General features: G+C 44.1%; 1 protein-coding gene across 5 annotated transcripts in view; it reads right to left on the bottom strand.

Moving 5' to 3' along the window:
• Window positions 1–209: 209 nt before the first annotated feature.
• Window positions 210–25,482, bottom strand: part of TNIK (TRAF2 and NCK interacting kinase) — a 326,006-nt gene continuing 300,733 nt past the window's right edge. For all 5 annotated transcript variants that reach the window (XM_056850315.1, XM_056850320.1, XM_056850318.1 and 2 more), the window contains 10 exons: window positions 22,392–22,553; window positions 16,830–16,944; window positions 14,566–14,736; window positions 13,167–13,310; window positions 10,759–10,893; window positions 8,326–8,426; window positions 6,178–6,327; window positions 4,001–4,160; window positions 3,062–3,201; window positions 210–528 (listed from right to left, as the gene is read on the bottom strand). In XM_056850315.1, the coding sequence (XP_056706293.1) occupies window positions 445–528; window positions 3,062–3,201; window positions 4,001–4,160; window positions 6,178–6,327; window positions 8,326–8,426; window positions 10,759–10,893; window positions 13,167–13,310; window positions 14,566–14,736; window positions 16,830–16,944; window positions 22,392–22,553 (1,362 nt within the window). In that variant the 3' untranslated portion in view covers window positions 210–444. The remainder of the gene's footprint in view (window positions 529–3,061; window positions 3,202–4,000; window positions 4,161–6,177; window positions 6,328–8,325; window positions 8,427–10,758; window positions 10,894–13,166; window positions 13,311–14,565; window positions 14,737–16,829; window positions 16,945–22,391; window positions 22,554–25,482) is intronic.

The following is a 25,482-nucleotide window of genomic DNA, read 5'->3' as shown; positions in this document are numbered from 1 at the left end:
ACATACTATATACTCAATGCTAGCAGGCAGACAAAATTAAAAACAGAGACTCTGACACTTAGTTCTGTCCCCATCCTTACAAACTGAGGGACCAGGAAAAAAGTAAAATCTTAAAAAATTGTATAACCCACTCCATCACAGTTTAAATCTGAAGACCTCAAGAGATTTATTCTGCTAAACCTCTTGCACTCTTCTCCACTTCTCCCCAATACAGTGTCGCATTCCAGTGATCTTGAACAAACCTCCGTTTCTAAACCACAACAGTAAAGGTGTGTTGTACCCTCAGAGTGTGTCTGTGTGAGTGTGAGTGTGTTCACAGAAAGAAGCAAACATGTTCCACAACAACTCCTTTGCCTGCCTTCTAAAATGTTAGTCCACCTGTTCCAATGTCCTTCAAAGTTAAAAACATTGGCCTCAAGGTCAGGTAAGCTGCGAGCTCTTGTGTTACCAGTTCATCATGGAATTTCTGTTGAGGGTCATGAAAAAAACTTGGCTACTTCCTCCAGATCGCACCGATGCGAAAAATACCTGTTTGGGTGGGAAACATTCTGATTAATTCAATTGCAAGATCACCACCTATACTAAAAAAAAGATAGAGATTGCCTATTTTTCTCATTATTTTGTGGAATTATCACGTTGCTTTTATCTTTACAGCTCAGAACAGGTTATATTATTATCAGTGGTTTAAAAAACCCAAACAAATCATGTACTTCCCCACAACCATTTATCGGAGAGTTCTCTGTTGAACCTCCAATTTACTTCAGCTGAGGCAGACGGCCATTTGAGAATAGAATTGAGGCAGATGATGGCCACCTGAGAACAGGCTTTTTCTTTGGTAGAACCCAAACTTTGGAATTCTTTGCCAAGACTTCTTTGTTAACAATTAGGTACTAGTCCATCCAGTTCCATCCCATTCTTAACAAGATTTAAGTTCTTTTCATTTCAGTTTTATATTTTCTTTTGTAAACTCCCTTGAGGGCTACATGGCAAAAAGCAGGACGTAAATTCTAGACACCTTCCACAGAAGAACTTCCCAGTGGATGGCATCCCAAGCTCTTCCTAAGGTCAAATGTCTTGACTATATCCATCCTTATGACATGAGACATGAGCTCTCTTCAGCTTGCCCTTGGCTATGTGTCAAGAAAAGAAACGGATCATATTCTCAAAGTGGACACGTTTCTGAACTGACTGTATGTTTTGAGGCCCAGCAATGCAACTCAGGGCTTGGATCAGAGCCAGAACGGCAACTATCAGCCTAGGAGGTAGGGTTGCCAACTCTTGGTCAGAAAATTCCTGGCGATTTGGGGGAGTAGTTTGGGGAGGGTGGTGTCCAGGGTGGGAAGAGACCCTATTGGGGTACAATGCCACATAGTCTACCGTCCAAAGCTGCCATTTCCTCCATGGATACCGATCTCTGTTGTCTGTGCTCTCAGTGAATTTGGGGAGATCTTCAGGCTCCAGCCATTACTTCCCACGTGGGCAGTGGCTGGGAGGGAGCTAAAGACCTGGGCAGGACTGGTTCTAAGTCTTTTTTTGGGGGGGGGGCTGGGTGCTCAGAGTGCTCAGGCCCCCCTTCCCTAATGCTACCCCATCTGCACCTCTTCCCACACACCTGTTCACCCGCCTGTGTGGTCCTCCACCACTGCCCAACCATGCATCCCGCATCCTTCCCCTGTAAGCCCTCCCTCCACCTGTGCTCCCAGTGACATGCATCACCTGCATGCTCTTTCCCCAGTGGTGCTGGGTAACATGCGCAGCAAGGTGGCAGAGTGGCCCCATAGGCAAGGGGGCTGTGGGCCCTGCTGGAAAGTCTGGAGCTTGACAGTTGCCCCACTTTGGGGTATACGGAATCTAGCCCTGCTCCTGGGGTTGAACGGGACAGCCGGGCAAAGAGTGGGGAGAGAAGAGAATGTGGCCACTCCACCTTCTCTTTTCCTGTTGCTCGGAGAAAGGTCTACTTAGAGTTTCTTCTCCCAATTTAAGAATTTGAGCCCTGTGAGCCACTAATGAGTGTACTATGGGTTGCAATCTTGAGTTTGAGAACCAATGGCTTAATCTATTTCAGAGGCTTGCTGTGCTGGTAAAATGAGATATTTGTTCATTAAAAAAAAAGACTATATCCCCTGTAAATGAAACTTCTGAGGCAACTTACCAACATTAGTAAAACTAACTATTTAAAAAAATTCAAACGTTAAGTCATTACTATACAGTCACAGTTAAACAGCTAACAATATAACAGCAGTAGCAGCCAACCAACAGCACGAACAAAACACACATGCCCAATTCAACCAAATCATGCGTATGTGTTAATTCATGTGAGTGTGTTCGTGTTCGAGAAAGGTAGTGATAGTCCCCAATACTGCCCTGAGTTCCTTACAGATTCAGATATGGGATTCAAATGTCATTATCTATCTATCTATCTATCTATCTATCTGTCTGTCTGTCTGTCTGTCTGTCTGTCTGTCTGTCTGTCTGTCTGTCTGTCTGTCTGGTCTGTCTGTCTTATCTATCTATCTTGTCTGTCTATCTGTCCATCTATCTATATGCCCATCTGGTGTAGTGGTTAAGAGCAGTGGTTTGGAGCGGTGGAGTCTGATCTGGAGAACCGGGTTTGATTCCCCACTCCTCCACATGAGCAGTGGACGCTAATCTGGTGAACTAGATTTGTTTCCCCACATCTACACACGAAGCCAGCTGGGTGACCTTGGGCAAGTCATGCTATCTCAGCCTCACCCACCTCACAGGGTGTCTGTTGTGGGGAGGGGAAGGCGATTGTAAGCCGGGTTGATTCTTCCTTAAGTGGTAGAGAAAGTCGGCATATAAAAACCAACTCTTCTTCGTCTGTCTGTCTGTCTGTCTGTCCGCCCGTCCGTCCATCCGTCAGTCCATCCATCCATCTATCCCATCCATCCATCCATCCATCCATCCATCTATCTATCTAATATATAAAAATGACTGGAGCTATTTAACCATTTTGAATTTCAATTATAAAAGAAGTGACGATTTTGTTGACAATCTGATTTGCCGGCAGTCTTGAGACGTCGAGGGCATGGAGACTTACCTTGTCATTTCTTTCACATAGAAACTTTAACCGCTGAGCTCGCTTATGCATAAATACACCATCCAAATGTCCCGTCTCCACTGATCGTATCTCAATGGCTTTTTCACCCCAGCCCATTATTTGATTGGAGTGGATGTACGCTGCCAAAACACAAATTGTCATCATATTCTTATGGGAAATATTTGGAACAAGCTAAGTTCTTACCATCTGTTGCAGTGGTGGTTGGGGAATGTGAGGTTTGCTTTTTCAACTTCTAGTTTTACTCGCTACACTATGAGGAGAATGGGATCGTATGTACTTCCATATATTACCTTGTTTTCTGCTGCCGCCATTTACTTGTAAAGGCAAAACACACTTTTTATTTATATAGTGGTAGTTTGGTTTATACTAGGAATGGGATAGACAGACATCAAGACCAAGGGGTAATAAGAATCAAATAATTTAAAAAATGCTTATTAAAGAATTAAATATTTTAAAGGATGATATGAATGTGCAACCAGACATTTTGTTAGCTAAGTAACTTTCTTATTGTTCTAGTTAGTATTACTCTAACTAAGGGAGATGGGCAATCCCTAAGCTAGCTCTTCAGCTAATAAAAGTCAAATGGGTAGTTTTCCCTTTCTCCAGTCTCCACTACTTCATAGTTACTCACAGTTACTCATAACTTTACAGTTTCTTCATATTAAAAAATAAGCATCACCTTTTTATACAGAACTATTATTTACACTATATACGTGTGTGAGAGATAACTTTCTACACTTTGCAGGAAGCTGCCATGTAGAATGGAAATGCCCCAAGGAACAAGCTTCAGACCCCCTAAAAAGCATCCAGGTTCCATCATCTGAACTATGTAAAATCAAATTACCTGGGAAACTAATTCTAGTTTAGACTTCTCATCTCATTCTGAATGGCTAAGGAGAAGCGGAAGGATTGACATACCCACTGAGGTGGGCATTTCTCCCCACTGGAGCACCACGTCCTTCGTAATACGCCCATAGGTGTTGACATAGACCCCTTCATCCTCGTAGCACACAAGCATCTCCATGCCATCTGTCTTGGGCAAAATGACGATGGCATGAGGTGTGATGTTGCCTTGAATCTGCATACAGAAGAGAACACAAGAAATGTGAACTCAAAATTCAGTCACAAGTGGTAAACTGTCTCTGGTATATGCACTAGTAATGGCTAATATGCCTAGTAGTAGTAGTAGTAGTAGTAGAAGTAGTAGTAGTAGTAGTAGAAGAAGAAGAAGAAGAAGAAGAGTTGGCTTTTATATGCCGACTTTCTCTACCTCTTAAGGAACAATCAAACCAGCTTACAATCTCCTTCCTTTCCTCTCCCCACAACAGACATCCTGTGAGGTAGGTGCGGCTGAGAGAGTGTGACTAGCCCGAGGTCACCCAGCTGATCTAATGTATAGGAGTGGGGAAACCAACTTGGTTCACCAGATTAGAGTCCACCACTCTAAAACACTGCTCTTAACTACTACACCATGCTGGCTCTCTCAGTCCTGAACAACATGTGCTTTTTGGGGTTGTGGCAGAACGGCCGGTCCTGGGACATGCTAAGAGTGAGCTGAACCCAACCTGGTAACAAAACAGGGACTTATGAATCTGGTAAGCCATAAGATATGCTTAGGTTGCTGTGAACAGGCTTAAAGAAACGTGAAAAACTAAGCTCTACATCAGGGGTCTGCAGCCTTTAATTATAAAGAAGCCAAGCTATGTTATAATTCAGAGCAAGAGATCTGCTAAGAGACAGCATAAGAAAGCTCATCTGCATAACTGAAAATATACAGTTTAACGTTACTAATAATTGACATGAGAAAAGGCTAAAGAGTCTGGGAGTTTTCAGTTTATTACAAAAAAAGACATTGGGGCGGGGGGACACCATGATCCTAACCTGGATAGCCCAGGCTAGCCTGATCTCATCAGGTCTCAGAACCTAAGTAGGGTCAGTCCGTTAGTACTTTGATGGGAGACCACCAAGTCTAGGGTTGCTACACAGAGGCAGACAATGACAAACCACCTTTGTGGTCTCTTCCCTTGAAAACCCTGTAGGGTCGCCATAAGTCAGCTGCAACGTGATGGCAAAAACACAACTGGGGGACACACATGACAGAAGTTTATAAAAGTATGCATAGGATGGAGACAGAAGATAGAACTTTTTCTGTTCCTCTCATAATACTGGATCTTCAGGGTACCTAATCAAGTTGATGGGCAAGAGATTCAGGACAGACAAAAAGAAAAACTTTACTCAATGTATAATATAACTGTAATTATACACTGCTCAGTGTATAATAATATTAGGAAGTGGCATAGACAAGGTCTCATAATAAGTATAAATATACACAGAAGCGCCCGATGCAATAGTTTAGAGCACAGGCATACATCTGCATCTCATTCACACTTGGATTACTGGCTGATTTGCACCTCCACCATTTCCCTTTCTGTCAGGCACCTCTAGGAAGCCCTTTAGTGCCATAAAGTATTTCCCTGCCATTACCTTCACATACTGGTTATTCTAGCATTCTAAACTTACAGATTTCATTTTCTTTTTCAAAAAGCAATATGTGGTTCTGTAGCGAGCCGCATTTGCAGCTAGAGCCATAGGCTCCCTGTTCTATATTCTCTGATGACATATCCTTGGATTTGTACCAGTTGAAACTCACTGATATCCACAGGGTCACTGAAGCTTAAATACTTCCCTTTAATTATAGGATTCATTTCTGAAATGTTTAGACCACCAATTTGCCCAAAGTGGTTTATGTACAAAAATATACTAAAACGTGAGAGATTCAAATAAAACACACACAGAATAGCTGTTGAACAGCAGCATTAATAATTACTCCAGCATCTAGGAGGGCTGATGAACCTCCAACATTTAGGACAGTCTGAAGAGGCAAACCCCATGGAGAACTGTGCCTCAGCTATTCTAAAACAGGAACAGTAAATTCCCCGAGCAGATTAATTCCCTGTGATGATGGGATCTGATTCAAGTCCTTCCTGGAGGGCTTGGATCAAATAGTTAGTGAATGCCACCCAGTGGTCTATATTTTCCGTCATGTGATACCCAGTAATCCAGTTTGTATAGTTCCACCATATTCTTGGACTCACATGACATGGTATATAGATGTCGTAAGAATTCCCCGAATCCACGTCAATCACATGGAAACCAGTGTGTGACCCAAAGATGACCTTTAACCTCTGGCCTTCTTCCACTGTGAGATCAACAAGCAACGGTTTGTGCTGGAGATCTGCAAAAGACTTTTAAAATCCACTCAGTCAATTTTGTGGAACACAAATGACTTCCTTAAATCCATAGCACGCTATGGTATTAAAATATTTGGTCTTGCCCGTGCCTTTTAAGAACGTGCTTGTCTTTTATCTTATCTGATTGCTTTCATTGTTTAGACAGGGATTTAGCCCTTTATCATACAAGAGGATGCAAAATGCCAAAGGAATGTCCGGCTTCTTCCTTTTTAAGTTACAAGTTTCCTGACAACAGGTCAATTCCACTTGTTGGATGGATGAGATATTTGTGTCAGGTCCTGTCTTTAAAGGTAGACTAGCCAACCTCTACTGCTGGTTCTGAAGTTCTCTGTGGGAATCATTTCCGGCTCAGTTCAGGAGGCCACTTCAATGGATCCTGTGCAAGCTGTACATTCTCAGTGTCACCCCTGGATAAACTGGATGAACCAGAAGTAGGTGTGATGATGGCCGATAAGGAGGTCACAAATGTGGCCATGTTCCAAGAGAAATGGGCATGTTGGAAGGGTCATAAACGGATTCAGCTGGGCGAGAGGGAAGGAGCTGGAGACTGCTTCCCCAAATCCCTACCAAGGTTGCCAACTCTGGATTGGGGAATTCCTGGAAATTTGGGGGTGGAACTTGGTGAGGGCAGAGTTTGGGGAGGAGCAGGACCTCAGTAGGGTATAATACCATACAGTCCACTCACCAAAGCAACAATTTTATCTGGGGGAAATGATCTCCATAGTCTGGAGATGAGTTGTAATTCCAGGAGATCACTAGACCCGACCAGGAGGTTGGCAACCCTAATCCCGACCAATGTTTTTTTCCCCAATCCCATTGAGAAGTCATATAATTCACAGTAAAGCCAAGTGTGAGATATAGTTACATTATCATCAACATCTGCCCGTAGAACATCCTGTAAATTATATAACTGCAGAAAATGGGTGATTTTGAAGGAGAATGTGGAGGCTGATGTTGTGAGGGCAAAAGAAAGAAAAAGAAAACAAAGCTCACAGTATTGGCACCCAAAAATAAGAGTAACATGCATGCTAGAAGATATACAGGACTATGAAATACTCTAAAAATTGAAACAGCTGACACACCTGGAAAAGGGAGGAAGAGGACTTTTAACAGCAAACAGGTGTTATCAGTAGTTTATTTTTAGGGTTGTTTCTTATTAAGCCCAGTGAAAAATTTAAAACTGTGGGAAAAACACACAAACACACACACACACACTTACATATGCCTTAATACAATTTAAATTGTGACACAATTACACTTTGCCTGGTTTGGCTGAACTTTTGTGTGTTGAGAGGTTAAGCGTGATGGAGACTGGGCCAGCCTGTCCCGCTCACTAGGGTTGCCAGGTCCCTTATCACCACCGGCGGGAGGTTTTTGGGGCAAAGCCTGAGGAGGGCAGGGTTTGGGGAGGGGAGGGACTTCAATGCCATCGAATCCAATTACCAAAATGGCCATTTTCTCCAGGTGAACTGATCCCTATCAGCTGGAGATCAGCTGTTATCACGGGAGATCTCCAGTTAGTACATGGAGGCTGGCAACCCTATTCACTAGGCTTGTTGGGCATCCAACTGGGGTTGCCAGGAATGACCTGGCAACTGGCGAGAGATGGGGGAGGCAGGAACTTATACTTATTTAGGGGGAGGTGACTGGCGGCCCTGGCCCAATGATGTCACTGTGTGACCAGGAACTGACACTGTAGCATTCAACCACTGAGTTTAGGGCAAATGCTAGAGTGTCACCCGATGTACTGATGTCACTTCTGGGATGCGTGAGAAGTTGCATCATCACGTCGGGGACACTGATCACGTCCCCCCGATTTCCTCCCACTGCCCAGCAGAGCAGTGGAGGGGAACAGTAGATCGTTCACAATCAGTGAGAATATGCCAAGAATAGGGGTGAGTCGATAACAAAATGGTAATGATAAACTTTTCTTATATGAGATAAGGACACGTGCATGAATAATGCTAAAATATTTTGTAACATGAAACATACCTTAAATGCCATGAACTTGTGATATGGTTTAGGAGCCCAAGCATATATTTCTACAGCATTCTTTAAGGCAATCACCAAGAACTTGATTCTCTCATATTTCACTAAAAAGGAAATAAAACTAGATTTTTAACACATCCAAATTTACTCAGACAAAAGAGAATTGCCTACTCTTAAGGGAGGGTAGCTGAAGTCATCTTGTTAGTGGAAGCATTATTGCTATTGCTAAGAATAGGCAAAATTCCAGCTAGCACAATTTATTTATTTATTTAAATCATTTTAAAAATCTTTTTCATCACACTTAATGGCAATGGAAACCCCTGCCCTTACTTCTGGCTTCCAGAAAAAGTGGCTTTCTTCTTTCCTATCTCCTGATTTAAAATGTTGATTGGAGCAAAAGCAAAGCCAAAGCCAAATCTTATACATATAATTTAAAAATAACGCAAACATCCTCATAGTTTTGTCGAAGGCTTTCACGGTCAGAGTTCATTGGTTCTTGTAGGTTATCCGGGCTGTGAAACCGTGGTCTTGGTATTTTCTTTCCTGACGTTTCGCCAGCAGCTGTGGCAGGCATCTTCAGAGGAGTAACTCCTCTGAAGATGCCTGCCACAGCTGCTGGCGAAACGTCAGGAAAGAAAATACCAAGACCACGGTTAGACAGCCCGGATAACCTACAAGAACCAATCCTCATAGTTTTCTTTCTATGTCATAATTTATTATGAACATTGTGTCATGGTAATACTTAGTAGCATCTATTATTAACTGAGATGTTTCTGAACACAGATTTTGTTGCATTTGCTTCATTATATATTGATGGAGTTGATGCCAATTAACTTTCTTAACTTGTGACACTTCTGACATATTTGTTCAATACAACCTGTGATTATCCTGTTGAAATAAGTATTTCATTTAAAAAACACACACATCTCTCTCACCTTTTCCCTAAAATTCAATGTTGTTCATACCGGCAACAAAAAGTTGCAATTTAAATCAATCCCAGAAGTGTCTTCCTTTACGATAAGAATGCATTTCAGCTAATGCAGTTTCAATCTATTATGATATTTTAAATCAGATTATAGATCTATGTAAACCTGTTTAAAGGAGCCTCGTGGCGCAGAGTGTTAAGCTGCAGTACTGCAGTCCATGCTCTGCTCACGACCTGAGTTCGATCCCACCGGAAGTTGGTTTCAGGTAGCCGGCTCAAGGTTGACTCAGCCCTCCATCCTTCTGAGGTTGGTAAAATGAGTACCCAGCTTGCTGGGGGTAAAGGGAAGATGACTGGGGAAGGCACTGGCAAACCACCCTGTAAACAAAGTCTGCCTAGTAAATGTCGGGATGTGACGTCACCCGATGGGTCAGGAATAACCTGGTGCTTGCACAGGGGACCTTTACCTTTTTAAACCTGTTTAGCAGTTAACATTTTAACCAGCTAAAAGAAAGGAAGAATGATTGGTTTGATTTTGAATGTCAGATCCCCCTGAGGAAATTGAGAGTTTATCACAAGGAATTCAGACTGAGGAGATTAGAATATATCTTAACCAATTTTAAGATGGCTGAAGAGAGTTGGAAACAATTGGTTTCCAACGCCATCGCCAGCCACTGAAAGGCTCAGGAACTGGCTGTAACTGCTTTATCACTTTTTCCCACAGGAAGGTATTATCCAGCAGCCAGTAGGACCTTTTTGGGAAAAATTAACCAAATGATACTTAGAAGGTATTTCAGAGGGCATTGATTCCTTTCTGTTAAAATTTTTGAGGAGAATAACCAGATTGCCGAAACGTATATCAGGCATAGCTATCTGGCAAGTATTTGCAATTCCTTCATTGGAATCAGCAGCTTGGTTAAACATATTTAGACTGAAGATTAAGATTCTATATCATTATAGATCTAGGCTCCTCCTTAGACTAGGAGATTATTCCTTTCAGAGGAAATGGAAGAGGTTGGCTGATCAAAGACTGAACACCTAGGCTTTACTTCTGCTTTTTTATTATTTATGGAGAATTATAAAGTAGTGTTGGCGTGAGCTAAAAAGCAGTTATTAAGGTTACATTTTAGAAGTACAAATCTGTGAGCAAGAAGAGGTTAGCATTTGAATTAATTCCAAAATTAGACCACAGCAGGCAGTCAAGCAGCATTTGGACCAGAACAAATGGCAGGAGAAACCCCAGGCAGCAACACTGGCATTTGTAGGTGGTGGAACATGGGGACGAAAGGTACCTTGGCTCACTTACAGCCCATTCCTCAGCTTGGGGGTTGAAAGGACTTAGGAGGTGCCTTGACCCCTATGCCAGGCCTGTGCCATTTGCGCTGAGCAAACTGCATGGACGCAGACGTAGTGTCACGTGTGCTGGCTCCCGTGGACTGCCACAGCAGAGTGGCCCTTGGACACCAGCTCAGCCTCCTGCCGGTGCAAGTCCTCACACTGGTGGCACTTACCAACTTTATAATGTATGCAGCCCTCCAAGTCCCCAACGGTGATCCAGCCTTGCTTCTTTTCCACCTCTGGATCATTGTGCAATATCCTATTCCTCAACCATGACAGGTAATACACTCGTAGTTTGTTCTTCTTTCCTGTTGGAACAAGAAAGTGAATTTTTAACCCATGAAGATACAATCCACCAACATGTTACCTAGCAGCAGCTTCAATGACCTGATACACTATTTGTGCTTCTGGTTTGGCACTTAAGGTAAAGGTCCCCTGTGCAAGTACCGGGTCATTCCTGACCCATGGGGTGACGTCACATCCCGACGTTTACTAGGCAGATAATGTTTATGGGGTGTAAATATCAAAAGCAAGTAAATGACATTAGCAGGCATGATTGGATTAGGTGTGATATGCAGAGGGGTAGTAAAAGGTAAAGGTAGTCCCCTGTTCAAGCACCGGGTCATTACAGACCCATGGGGTGACGTCACATCCCGACATTTTCTAGGCAGACTATGTTTACGGGGTGGTTTGCCATAGCCTTCCCCAGTAATCTACACTTTACCCCCAGCAAGCTGGGTACTTATTTTACCGAGCTCAGAAGGATGGAAGGCTCAGTCAACCTTAAGCCGGCTACCTGAAAACGACTTCCGTCACGATCAAACTAAGGAATAAGCAGAGCTTTTGAGTGAAGTACTGCAGCTTACCACTCTGTGCCATGGGGCTCCTTCAGAGGGATAGCAGACGTGGAGAAATTAGCATTGGTAATGAGACAGGAATCCCAGATCTCTATTCAATCCAGGAGAATGCATAGTTTTGAGCTTCATTACTAGTTGTAACTCAGCAGTCTCTCTTTCTAATCTCCCTTAGAAATCCCTTGGTAAGAGAACTGCTACTCTTAAATCAGCAACTGAATGTCCTGGATGGTTAAAATGTTCCCCCACTGATTTCTGAATGTTGTGGTTTCCGATGCCAGACCTATGTCCGTTTTGTGAAGGATTAGTCTTTGGCTGGATCACACACCCAGTTCACAGGAGGAAGGATCGCTGCCACTGCTGCTTCCCCACACGCACCACTTTCTTCTTCGAGTGCTCACTGTAAGATCAATTGACTATCACTTCCCACCGAATGCTGTTCTGTTTGCAGTTGCCTTGAGTGACATGGGGACAGGTCCTCCAGCCTTGTAGTTCTGGCACCTTAAAGCCAGCAGCTCACTTAGCCCAGATAAGGATCACAGAAACAAACAGTCCATTCATGTACAAAGTCTAGCAGCCGAACAATGGCAGACCCCCACCCACCCGCAGACAGGAACGCTCCCCATTCTCCATCCTCTAGGTCCTTCCTTTACCGAACAGCAGCATTGTCCTGTCCCTCCTTTGCAGAAGAGCTCGTGGGCATGGCTGGATCCAGCCTTAGTGATGGTTTCTCAGGCATCACAGTGTTAGTGCACCACCACAGCAGACCCCATCTGGCAACTCCACTGCACGTTCACTGGTGACTGTTGCTTCGCGGAGGCACTGCTCATCCTGCTTGTTCCCCCAGCATCCACAAGAAGATCAGCACTGACAGGCTGTGCATGATGTGCTTACGTCACTGCTGGGTTTAGTCCCAGAAGTGCCGCATCACGAAGGGCCCCTTTACCACTCAAACCCAATGGGGGGGTGTTTGAGTGGTAAAGGGCCCCTTTGCGACGCGGTGCTTCCAGGACGAAACCCAGCAGTGACGCGGCGCTTCCGGGATGAAACTCAGCAGTGATGTGCAACTGCGCATGCGCCCGACTGCCTGCCCCTGCCCCCAAAAACCTTCTGCCAGTGGAGAGGGAGGACCTGGCAACCCTATCCATTTCCCAATGGAAGGGTACCTGGTGGCAGCAAAGGGATCAGAGCATGATTCCATTGTGTTCTGTTTCCTCTGCTGGTGCCAGCCACCCTCTATTTGGAAATGGGAGATTGTGCCAGTGTCTTCGCTCAGCGCCAGCTCTCTGTTCGTCTGTTTGCCTGGGTAGGAGCCTGACCATGCCAGCTGCTGATGCCTGGCTCGCTAATAGGCTTTGCCTGTTGGAACTAATTGGCTACACTTGTGAATCCACCCACACTCGTTCCACTAAGAGGTACAATGGAAACCAAACATGACTTCATTTTGCACAGGGAAACACCAGAACAATGTGAAACAATGAGAATACTGCATGAAAGGCAAAGAGCTCTGCCTTTCACTTCGTGCCTTCCTGGTCATACCTTGAGACGTGACTTTGCATACTCTGCCTTTCTCTTCACAGACTATTCACTACCTTGGGAGAATCCTCGTAAGGCTGCTTCTTAAATGCAAAATAAGCCCCGGCTTTCGCTGGAGGGAGAACTTCACAGTCAGGCTGTCAGAAACCAGATGGAAAAAGCGAGCCCTGAACTCGAGCTTGTGGCTGTACCTGAGATTGTGACAAGGACATTGAGTCCTTCTAGCACGTCCATCTGCTGAAACCGCCTCCTGTTGATCAGATTGTACACCTTCCCTTGGCCGCTCCGATCCAACAGCATGAGCCCGTTCTCCGTTCCCACCAGTAGGTTTACACCTGCGCATTGAGCAAGCAGAAGAAATCACAATCCGGATCAGTGAGATCAAAGACGTTTTCAATTGAGCATGAGGGCCAAGCTGTACAAGATGGGTTTTTTCCTAACAACTTGGGTCCAAGGAACCAGACCTGTCTCTTTAAAAAAAATCTTGTGTGGTTTGGCCCTTAAAGAGGACTAACTAAAGGGACCAAATAGCACTTTTCAGGGCAAAGCTGTTGCTTTCAGTCCACCATGAAATTTCTTTAAACCCTTATGCTCCCCATTGTACATGGTAGCCACAGCCCTGGCAGTCCATGTTCACTCAAGTCACTGAATTCAAATGGTGCTGTCCTCAGGTTTCAAAAATATAAATAACTCACATTTGCCATCCTCCAATGTTATCCAAAATCATCATATTAAACAAATGTACCACTTCCACACCTGAAATATTATTACTGAAATATTACAAGTACAAACTCATCATCTGAACATAAGAAAAGCCATGCTGGATCAGACCAAGGCCCATCAAGTCCAGCAGTCTGTTCACACAGTGGCCAACCAGGGGCCTCTAGGAAGTCCACAAACAAGACGACTGCAGCAGCATTATCCTGCCTGTGTTCCACAGCACCCGATATATTAGTAATGCTCCTCTGATCCTGGAGAGACTAGGTATGCATCATGACTAGCATCCATTTTGACTAGTAGCCATGGATAGCCCTATCCTCCATGAACATGTCCACTCCCCTCTTAAAGCCTTCCAAGTTGGAGGCCATCACCACATCCTGGGGCAGAGAGTTCCACAATTTAACTATGTGCTGGGTGGAGAAATATAGTTCCTGTGAGACAAAACAGGAGGAGCTGAATCTCTCAAAGGTGTCTGGATATTCTGGCTGTTGCCTCTGGGTATCAGAGTGCCTTGCCAGAATCCCTCTACAAACACTGTGCAAAAGTTCTATCTTTTGGACATAAGCCACATGTTACTCTCTCAACATGATGTGGTGGGTAGAGCATCAGGCGAGGATACATGAGGCTGAGGTTCAAATCCCCACTCTTCCACAGAACCTTGCTAGGTGACCTTGGGCCAGTCACGCACTCTTAGCCTAACCTACCTCACAGGACTGTTGTGAGTAGAAAATGGAGAAGGGGAGAATGTGCTAAACTACTTTGGGTCCCCACTGGGGGGAAAGGTGGGGTATAAATGAAGTAAATAAACAGATAACAATAAACAATATGCAAGCGTCATTTCCACATTTGCAAAGACAGTTAACAGATTACCCCACAGAGCAGCACAAAGTATTTCTGAATTGAAGCGTTTCTTGTACTTTCGGATCTCTGGCGTGTCGCTATGAGGGCGAATGTTAGTGGGGTTCACGTTCACTACTGAAATTTTCCTGGCTTCATTCAGTTTGGCCTGTTCTTGCCTCAGGAGCTCACTGGTGAACAACGCTGGAAAGGAAGAAAACAACAACAGTTTTGTTTTTTTTTAAAGCATTTGTGTATTAAATTTATATCCTGCCTCTTCCCGACAAGTCAGACTCGAGGCGGTTTATATCAGTATAATCAACATATAAAATCAGCTAAAACATGCTGATATATATAAGACACATGATACATTATTAAAACCAATAAAAACAATTAATATAATATCAATCAATCCAAGATTCAATAATCACATGTAAATCCTTATTAAGGAGAGAGAGGTGAGTAAGCAAGATGGAGTCAGTCTAGTTATATCGGTGCCGGAACAGTAGGGTTGCCAACCTCCAGGTAGTAGCTGGAGATCTCCTGCTATTGCAACGGATCTCCAGCCAATAGAGATCAGTTCCCCTGGAGAAAATGGCCGCTTGGGCAATTGGACTCTATGGCGTTGAAGTCCCCTCCCCTCCCCGCCCTCCTCAGGTTCCAACCATAAAACCTCCCACCGGTAGCGAAGAGGGGCCTGGAAAGCCTATAGAACAGGGAAGCCAGTTTTGACGGAGCTCGTTGCTGCCCTCAACCACAGGCCTGGTGGAACATCTCCTTCTTGCATAGGGTTGCCAGCTCTGGGTTAGGAAATACCTGGAGATTTTGGGGGCAGAGCCTGATGAAGGCAGGGTTTGGGGAGGAGAGGGACTTCAATGCCACAAAGTCCAATGGTCAAAGCGGCCATTTTCTCCAGGCGAACTGATCTCGATCGGCTGGAAATCAGTTGTAATAGCAGGAAATCTCCAGCAAGTACCTGGAGGTTGGCAACCCTACTTGCAGGTCCTGTGGAACTGAGCTAAGTCCCGCAGGGCCCTGGACTCATTCGACAGAGAGTTCCACCAGGCCGGAAAAGCTCAGGCCTTGGTTGAGGACAGCGGATATTTTGAAAATATTCTACAAACAGGGTTTTTAAATCTGCTTATTTGTGAGTTATTCCTTGGGGGACAAGGTCTCTTTGCTCATGGTCTTCCCTGGCATAGGCCACTGATGTGGTTCTTTTCAATATAAATTCTATCCAGCTTCCAAAGAGAGAAGGACAGGAGCAGAAAGCAAAGCAGGCTGCAGGGTTTCAACGGCTGTTGGCAAGATGCTGCCAACAGGCCCCAGCCAGACACTGATGGACTCTACATATACTTCAAATGAACATTTGTACACTTTTGTCAGTTCCTACAGGGGGCAGCAAAGGATAAAAAGGGTATGTTACCTTTTGTTACCTGCCAAGTGACTTCTTTGTCCCAGAATGAAATTCTCAAGCTGACTTCCTCCTTCTCACTATTCTCTCCCTGACAGCCATGTAGTTAAAAGCTTATAACTTCTCTATCAAAGAAGAGTTCGTTTTTATATGCTGGCTTTCTCTACCACAGGAGGGGCTGTGGCTCAGTGGTAGAGCATCTGCTTGGCATGCAGAAGGTCCCAGGTTCAATCCCTGGCATCTCCAGTTAAAGGGACTAGGCAAGTAGGTGATGTGAAAGACCCCTGCCTGAGACCCTGGAGAGCCACTGCCGGTCTGAGTAGACAATACTGACTTTCATGGACCAATTCAGTGTAAGGCAGCTTCATGTGATCATGTGTCCAAAAAGCAGCAGGCCCTTTGGAAGCCTATGCATTATTTTGTTTTATTAAGAATCTTTGCTGATAGGTTGAAACAGCAATATATGTGTTTCTTCTCTACACTGGAAATATGAGAGGAACGGTTGCAATACAGTTCTTTGCACACACTGAGGTTTCTGATGCTAAGCTGGCTAGTTGTGTGCACCCATTGTTAATGTTATAGGTTTCAACTTTTTCCACACCCTCATAAATGCTTTGGAAGTGAGATTTGTGCTAAGATGCACCAAAAACTGAAAGCAAAGTAGGATGTGCGGTCATTGGTTTTAATGTATATGTATTATGGTTTTAATGTTGTTACCCACCCTGAGCCCGGCTTTGGCTGAGGAAGGCAGGATAGAAGTCTAAAGTAATAAATAAATTAAGTAAATAAATTGGCACATGCAGGTTTTTCAAGAGATGCAGCATACCCAACAGGTTTCTAATGTCATGTATTTCTGATATTGCTTTCTTTTTAATTTTTTTACCTGTAGCAGATGACTCTTCGTCATCATCTTCATCTTCATCAGTTGGGGAGGTCTGATACACTCTAGTGTCCACAAACGGGGTAAAAGATGCTTTCGTGCTACTTCCCATACCATACTATAAAAAAATCAAGGAACAGAGATGTAGTTCCGTCAGAAGAAGGGCATAATCAGGTTTCCCTTCATAGCTCCAGATCAGACGGGAACAAGGGCTGTAGCTCAGGCGCAGACAAAATGTGCAGTGTACATGAACGAGGGTCCAGGGTCAGTCCATGGTACCTGTGCTTAATGGCTCCTAAGTGATAAGGGTCAGTTCACACATGCAGTATGTGTGGCTGACCCATTACAGATTAAATACCAGAGACTGAGAGAACATTCATTATGTGAATACAAACAACATTTAGTGTCAAGCACAGTGCCATTTCCAGCAGCAGAGGGGCATCACAGAAATACCCAAACTGTGGTTTTCAGTCAGTTCACTCACTCAGCTACACATCACTGAGTGAAGAGAAAGCAAATGATTCTCCCTGCACATATGAGCTAGCCTTAACACTTGTAACTGAAACTGTGCTGAAGAGCCTACCACCAATTGGACCAGATTGACAAAACTCATCTAGAAAGCCAGCATGGTGTAGTGGTTAAGAGCGGTGGACTCCAGTCTGGTTGATATCCCACTCCTGCACTTGACTTTGGGCCAGTCACAGTTCTCTCAGAACTCTCTCAGCCCCACCTATCTCACAAGGCGTCTGTTGTGGGGGGGAGGTAAGGTGATCGCAAGCTGCTTTGGGACTCCTTACGCTAGAGAAAAGTGGGATATAAAAACCAACTCTTCTTCTAGAAAAGTGACTGGCCTGACTCCACACCATCAGCTTCTTAAGAATTAAAAATGCCCCCTTAACTTGTCTCTCTGCATCGTGAGATCCTTGCATTTTCAAATATGCACAGGCAATACCTGAATCAGAAACAACTGCCCACTCTTTTAAACGGAAAAGCCCTGAACAATATACTGTCCAAAACACACCTAGTAGAGGCCCAAAATGCAAATTAAAGCTTTGAACGATGCAGGCTTATGCTTGCCAGAAGAGCATCAGTATGAGTGGATTATAGAAGTAGGTTCAGCACGGCAGTTAATTTAAAAGAGGAGAGAAGGGCTAAGGTTCCAGCTTGCTTGGAAACCCTTCTCCCCAAATCGAAACATTCCCAAGGGCTCACTGTGGTGACTCATGTGGTCAAAGGTACGTCACTTTCTCTCCCAGTATGGAAAAAGTCATTAACAAGCAAAATAGTCTACAAATATTTTATGTATCATATAAAAACACGACAATATATATAAACACACATACTTTGTGTGCACAAGATTAATGTAAAAGTATTCCTCCATGCATGAATGCTGACAATCCCAGACTAATTTCAGAATGAAAATAGTCTTGCTAAGTGGGAGGAGACAGCATTCAGAAGAGAATGCTGACAATCCCATTTAGATGACTGTCAATATTCACTGGTAAGTCTCTTGAGCATTTCAACGTTCAGAACATCTGTCTGGATTAAATCTTGACATGTGAATATCCACAGCTGCCACATTTTGGGCATTCATTGCCATTCGGCTGATCTCTTTCCATCTATGCACAGGCAGACAAACCCTGTTTGTGAAATGACTGCATTCAACACATTGTTTTGTGTGGCTGGTGACACACAGCGAAAGTCCATGTGCAGTGGCTGGTGACGGCACATGAAAATAGATATTCTCATGTGAGTTGAGAGTTTTTTCATCCACATTTAGCTGTGGCGTCAGGAATTGCGCTGGACAGTGTGCATCTAAACATGCATTCCTGCTTTCTGCTGTCTGTACCCATGTCCATAAGTCGGCTATCCCGGATGCAGCATCAGCATCTGGTGCTTCCCCCGCACCCTCAAACAGACTTCTCTCTGTGTGTTAAGTGCCATCAAGTTGCTTCTGACTCATGGCGACCCCATGAATCAACGTCCTCCAAAATTTCCTATTTTTGACAGCCTTGCTCAGGTCTTGCCAATTGAGGGCTGTGGCTTCCTTTATTGAGTCAAATCCATCTCTGGTTGGGTCTTCCTCTTTTCCTGCTGCCCTCAACTTTTCCTAGCATGATTGTCTTTTCTAGTGACTCTTGCCTTCTCGTAATGTGACCAAAATACGATAGCCTCAGTTTAGTCATTTTAGCTTTTAGGGTCAGTTCAGGCTTGATTTGATCTATAACCCACTGATTTGTTTTTTTTGGCAGTCCAGGGTATCCGTAACCCTCTCCTCCAACACCACATTTCAAAGGAGTCTACTTTCTAGAAGACAGGAATTTTTCAATTTTACATTTAATTCTCCATCTTTTTTGGAAATTTAAGTTGTCAAAAAATTATGTCTTAGCTCTAAACACAGAGGATTTCTTTTTTGGCCAGCTAGCATAACCTTAGTACAAAGTACGGCAAAACTGAGATCATTAGTAGGAATAAAGAACTTCTCATATTTACAATGTTTCCTGTTGAAACCCCTTGCTTGGCGAGCATCAGGAAGCAAAGATGCTCAAGGTCTCCTTCCAAGGAAAAATTCAGTTCTTATCTAGACAGCAGTAGGAGAAGGATTTTCTCAGTGGCGACAGCAGAACCACTTCGTCCTCCGCTGTGCTGTTTACTCAGGGCATGTTATACTTATGACCTCTATTAGGGGCCGCTATGATAGCAAGAAGCCAGGCTTCCAGCACAGAAGAAATGCTCTCCTCCATCTGTGCTATTTTATGCCTCTTCCCAGGATGCACTTCAAAAGCCACCGAGGCCCAGAACCGAGTCTGTGATCTAGGTTGAAAGCCAGAGTCAGGCAGCCATCACAGCAGATTCCTGCTGGCTGCAAGGAGATAGCCAGCCTGGTAAAAGGCTCTGGCTTCTCTTTTAGGTATGTGGAAGCCTGTGGCGCTTTGAGGCTGCCACTTGGGGTCTCCAGAAAAGGCAGCGCCACCTCTTAGCAGAGCAAGAAAAGGATTAACCTTAATGAGTTCGACAAAGAATATTTAGCAGAACATTTCTCTCTCCAGAGATCTTTATTAAAGAGTCAGGGGTGCCACCTTTCAAAGCCTGGTGGTGTAAAAACTCAGTGGCTGTTCCATAATTTATAAAGAGGCCTGTGCTAGAAACAAAGTATTTGAATTCAGTCCCTAAGAAAAAATGAACTTTGCAACCTGAAGAAGAAGAGTTGCTTTTTATATGCTGACTTTCTCTACCACTTAAGGAAGAATCAAACTGGCTTACAATCACCTTCCCCTCCCCACAACAGACACCCTGTGAGGTAGGTGGGGCTGAGAGAGCTGTGACTAGTCCAAGGTCACCCAGCTGGTTTCATGTGCAGGAGTGGGGAAACAAACCCAGTTCACCAGATTAGCCTCCGCTGCTCACGTGGAGGAGTGGGGGAATCAAACCTGGTTCCCCAGATCAGAATCCACTGCTCCAAACCACAGCTCTTAACCACTACACCACGAGTATGTAAGTTATTGTCTAGAATTTCCATGAGTGCGAGCAGGGAACCAATTTTTGCATATTTCTCCCTACTGCAGGAGATCTCTGATTCCCTCCCAAGCTACTCATAGAATCATAGTGGTGATTGGCATTTCCCAGGGCATGTAAGAAAGGGCCACGAAAGTCAAGCACTGACACAGCCCTTCCTGCACTCCCTCTCATGATCTGCCTTAGTTCACAGAATCAGCATTGCTGACAGATGGCCATCTAGCCTCTGCTTAAAAACCTCCAAAGAAGGAGAACCCACCACCTCCCGAGGAAGCCTGTTCCACTGAGGAACCACTCTGTCAGAATGTTCTTCCTAATGTTTAGCTGAAAACTCTTTTGATTTAATTTCAACCCATTGGTTCTGGTCCGACTTTTTGGGGCAACAGAAAAAAAAAACTCGGAACCATCCTCTACATAACAGCCCTTCAAGAACTTGAAGACGGCTATCATATCACATCTCAGTCATCTCCTCTCCAGGCTAAACATCCCCAGCTCCATCAACCTTTCCTCATAGGACTTGGTCTCCAGACCCCTCACCATCTTTGTTGCCTTCCTCTGGACATGTTCCAGCTTGTCTACATCCTTCTTAAATCGTGGTGCCCAAAACTGAACACAGTACTCTAAGTGGGGACTAACCAGAGTACAGTAAAGCGATACCATCACTTTGTGTGATCTGGGCTCGATACTTCTGCTGATACAGCCCCATGGAGCAGTATTTCGGGGGAGCATTCAGGGGTGTTGTCGGAGGAAGGAATTAGAGGAAATTCCCTCTCTGCATCCATGGAAATTTTAGGTGGAACCCAAGCAAACATGTATAATTCATTCATTTATTCTTCTTCCAATTATGGGTAGGGACAAGATGCACTGCAGTGTAGGGGAGTCCCACCCTAATCACTGGAAAGTTTATTTAACTCCCCTCTCCATGTTCTGAGGTTTCATCAGGTTTTGCTCACACTCATTCAAGAATATTTTTAAATCTAAGATTCTCAGGAAGTGGGGCTGCAGAATTGCAACCTCTAACCCAACCTATCAACAGAATTCTGCTATTTAGGAAATTTTGCAGATGTTGGTTTTCTGCAGTAACACAGGCATTCTGGATTCCCATGAACTAAGCTGATTCCTAGGTTGATGGATGCTAGTTGATGCTTACTAACAAGATCAACACTACACATGTTGAGAAAATGCAGGAGCTTTTTCTAGGAAGTACCTCCTGGTTAACTTCTGAGTTTTCCAGCTATCATCAGTACAGAAGCGACCCCTGGAAATGCTGCTATACTTCACCACCTCTTCACCACCAGAAAAGAGGAATTTGGTTCTGTTTATTATCATAATTGCAGGATGCAAGTCATACACACAAAAGAAAAAGGGAAATGGCTAGATCCACCAAAAGGCCTCTTCAGAGCAGGGTAAGAACATAAGAACATAAGAAAAGCCATGCTGGACCGGACCAAGGCCAAACAGGTGCCTCTAGGAAGTCCACAAACAAGACGACTGCAGCAGCATTGTCCTGCCTGGGTTCCAAAGCACCTAATATAATAGGCATGCTCCTCTGATACTTGAAAGAAGAGGTATGCATCATGATTAGTATCCGTTTTGACTAGTAGCCATGGATAGCCCTCTCCTCCATAAACATGTTCACTCCCCATTTAAAGTCTTTCAATTTGGCAGCCATCACCACATCCTGGGGCAAGGAGTTCCACAATTTAACTATGTGTTGTGTGAAGGAATACTTCCTTTTATCTGTTTTGAATCTCACACCCTCCAGCTTCAGCAGATGACTCTGTGTTCTGGTATTATGAGAGAGAGGGGAAAAGCTTCTCCCTGTCCACTGTCTCCATACCATGCATAATTTTATAGATCTCTATCATGTCTCCCCTTAACCGCCTTCTTTCTAAGCTAAACAGACCTAAACAGCATTTCAACCGCTCCTCATAGGGCAGTTGCTCTAGCCCCCCTGATCATTTGGGTTGCTCTTTTCTGGATGTTAATTCAAGCCAAAAGGAAGGGGGGAAGAAGAAAGCCCTTAGCCAAGATAAACCTGTCACCTACTTCTGACACAGAATCCATCTCTTGGCCATGGCTGGAGACTCGCCCCAATCCCTCGGTCGGCGTGCCTGCAGGCGAGTGACTTTGTTGCACCAAGTCAGGAAGATTGACGTGGCCTGCGAAGCCGTTGCTGGCAGTGTGGCCGGAGCGTTTTTTGTCACCAGTCTGCAGAGAGACAGAAAAGACAACAACTGACAAGGGCACCATGTACCCAAGCAAGCAGAGATACAAGCTCCCAGCTTTGCCATCCCCTCAACACAGCGCGGACATTACAAGAGGATGCAAGCTCAGAAGCGAGTGCTGTGCTTATCCACGAACACAAGACAAGCAATAAAGAGCATTTTAAAGAACATAAAGACATAAGAAAGGCCATGCTGGATCAGACCAAGGTCCATCAAGTCCAGCAGTCTGTTCACACAAGTGGGCAATCAGGTGCCTCTAGGAAGGCCACAAACAAGACGACTGCAGCAGCATTGTCCTGCCTGTGTTTCACATCACCTAATATAATAGGCATGCTCCTCTGATCCTGGAGAGAATAGGTACGCATCATGACTACTACCCATTTTAACAAAAGAGAGAGGTGGTTTTGCTCTTCCTAATTTTAAACTTTATGCGGAAGCTTCAGCTATGGTATGGTTAAAAGATTGGATAATGTTGAAAAATGCACGTTTACTGGATTTGGAAGGCTTTGATAATAGTTTTGGGTGGCATGGGTATTTGTGGTATGATAAAACTAAAATGTATGTGGCTTTTCAATACCATATTATTAGATCATCATTGATAAAAACCTGGTTGAGATACAAACATCTGCTGGAGACAAAGACACCACTATGGATATCCTCTCAAGAAATGTTAACTTTGCGACCGTTAAGACCATCACAATTTATAGTATACCAAGATCTTTTAAAATGGGAAGAGAAGAAATGTGCCCTGAAGGATTTTGATGAGGTTAAAGACCACTTAAGGCTTCAATATTATCAAGTACAATCTGTATATATCCAAGGTATGAAAAAGAGATTTCTGAAAGAAAAATCAATTCTACAACAGACACTTCTGGACAATACTGATCATCTAATCTCTAGGATGTACAAGCTTTTATTGTTGCTATATACAGAACAAGAAAGAATTAAGCCAACAATGATTACCTGGGCACAAACAATTGGTCATTCTATTTCCTTGAAAAGTTGGGAAAGACTTTGGTTAAGAGACATGAAAAAGATCCTTTCCCAATCGATAAGGGAAAATATCTATAAAATGATCTACAGATGGTACTTAACACCGAAGAAACTGTCTGCAATGTACAGTACAATGTCACCAAATATCCCTAAAACCTCAGAGATGATGTTGTTAAGCATTATACCAGACTATATTATAACACAACGAACCTTTTTACTCTATGCCACCACAGCTGCGAGAATGGTCTATGCAGCTAAATGGAAAATGAGTGAAATACCGGACAAAACTGATTGGATTCATAAAATGTTTGAACTAGCAGAAATGGCAAAATTGACTGAGTTAGTAAATCAAAAAGACAATGATGAATTTGTCAAAGAATGGGAGGCATGGATTGTTTATTGTAAAAATGAACTGAATGTGCAAAATGTTAAAGGTTATGACTTAGACTAATTCAACTTGTTATAAGTTAAGTTAACTTTCTTGTTTTTTCTTTTTTTCCTTTTTTAATAACTGTAGAAGATTTTATAAAATTTCTTATAAAGAATTAGAAAATAATTGCTAAGAGGATTATGAAGATAAGTTAGAGATAGAAGAAGGAAGAGGGGAAGTCAAAGTAGGGGAAGATGACGGCTCAGACGTCGCCCGCTTCTCAGAAGACTTGTCCTTAACGGGGCCAGGTTCTGTCATCGGGATGGAAACCACAGACGGAGCCCTGGACTTGGTAGGTTGGGTCGATTAGGGAGGCCTTCAGATGGGCTGCCCGCTCCTGCCTAGCCTTGGGGGTGAATAGGCTACAGGCCTTACATGATGAGGGGATACGGCCTTCACCAAGGCAGAACAGGCAATCGTCATGCTCATCACTTTGAGCCATTTTAGAGCTGCACACGCGGCACTTCTTGAAAAGAGCCATGGAATAAGTTTACCTCACCGAGTTCCCTCAGGAAAACTCACGAAGCTCACAAAGTACGTCCTAACTCCATGGTGGCAGAGAAAGAACTGAGGGAAGAGCGCTCCCCCTCCCCCCTCGTCACATGTCCTTTTGGGCGGGAAGAGCCGTTGGGCTCGGACACGGAGCGAGGGGAGGGGGGATAAGCGCTCTTAAAGAGCTATACCTTGCTAGAAGCTTGCTAAAAATCTCCGCGGCTGGCCTGCACAAGCGCAGTTCCCATGTGGGACTGCACAGAAGCCACGAAGATGAACCAGCTCTACAGGAGTGTGAGGGTAGTGCTTGTTTAAAGCAGCGTTTCTCCCAGGGTAATCCTTGTTAGGTACTCTGCAAATGGAACTTTTAAAATTAGGAAGGGTCCGTTTCTGAACACTGTCAATGCACTACAGCAAACGGAGGGTAGGCAATTAAAAAAAAAATACATAAAACGTCCACACCGTTTTTAAACATTGAAGTCACAGAGATGGGAAAATGCTGTGTGTGTTATGCGCCATCCTGTCGTTTCTGACATGGCAACCCTATGAACTGGCAGCCTTGCGTAGGTCTTGCAGACTGGAAGCTGCAGCTTCTTTACTGAGACAATCCATCACACACTGGTCTCCCCCTTTTCCTGCTGATTTGCCTAAAGAGATTTAAATCTGTGAGTGGATGCAGTGTTCTCTGAGGCCCCCAGTTCAAGGTGAACTTTTGCCTAAACATCCAAGTAACCTGAGGCAGCCATGAAGGGCAGCCATGAAGGAACTAGAAAAGATTCTGAAGTGAAGGGTGTGTCACTGCCAACCAAGACTAGGTTAATTCATGCCATCATATTCCCTATTACTATGTATGGGTATGAAAGCTGGACAATGAAGAAAGCTGACAGGAAGAAAGTAGACTCCTTTGAAATGTGGTGTTGGAGGTGAGTGTTATGTATACCCTGGACTGCCAAAAAACAAATCAGTGGGTTATAGATCAAATCAAGCCTGAACTGAC

Source organism: Euleptes europaea, chromosome 5 (assembly GCF_029931775.1).
Source record: "Euleptes europaea isolate rEulEur1 chromosome 5, rEulEur1.hap1, whole genome shotgun sequence".
Lineage (NCBI taxonomy): Eukaryota > Metazoa > Chordata > Lepidosauria > Squamata > Sphaerodactylidae > Euleptes > Euleptes europaea.
This window is presented reverse-complemented; position numbering and strand designations above follow the sequence as displayed.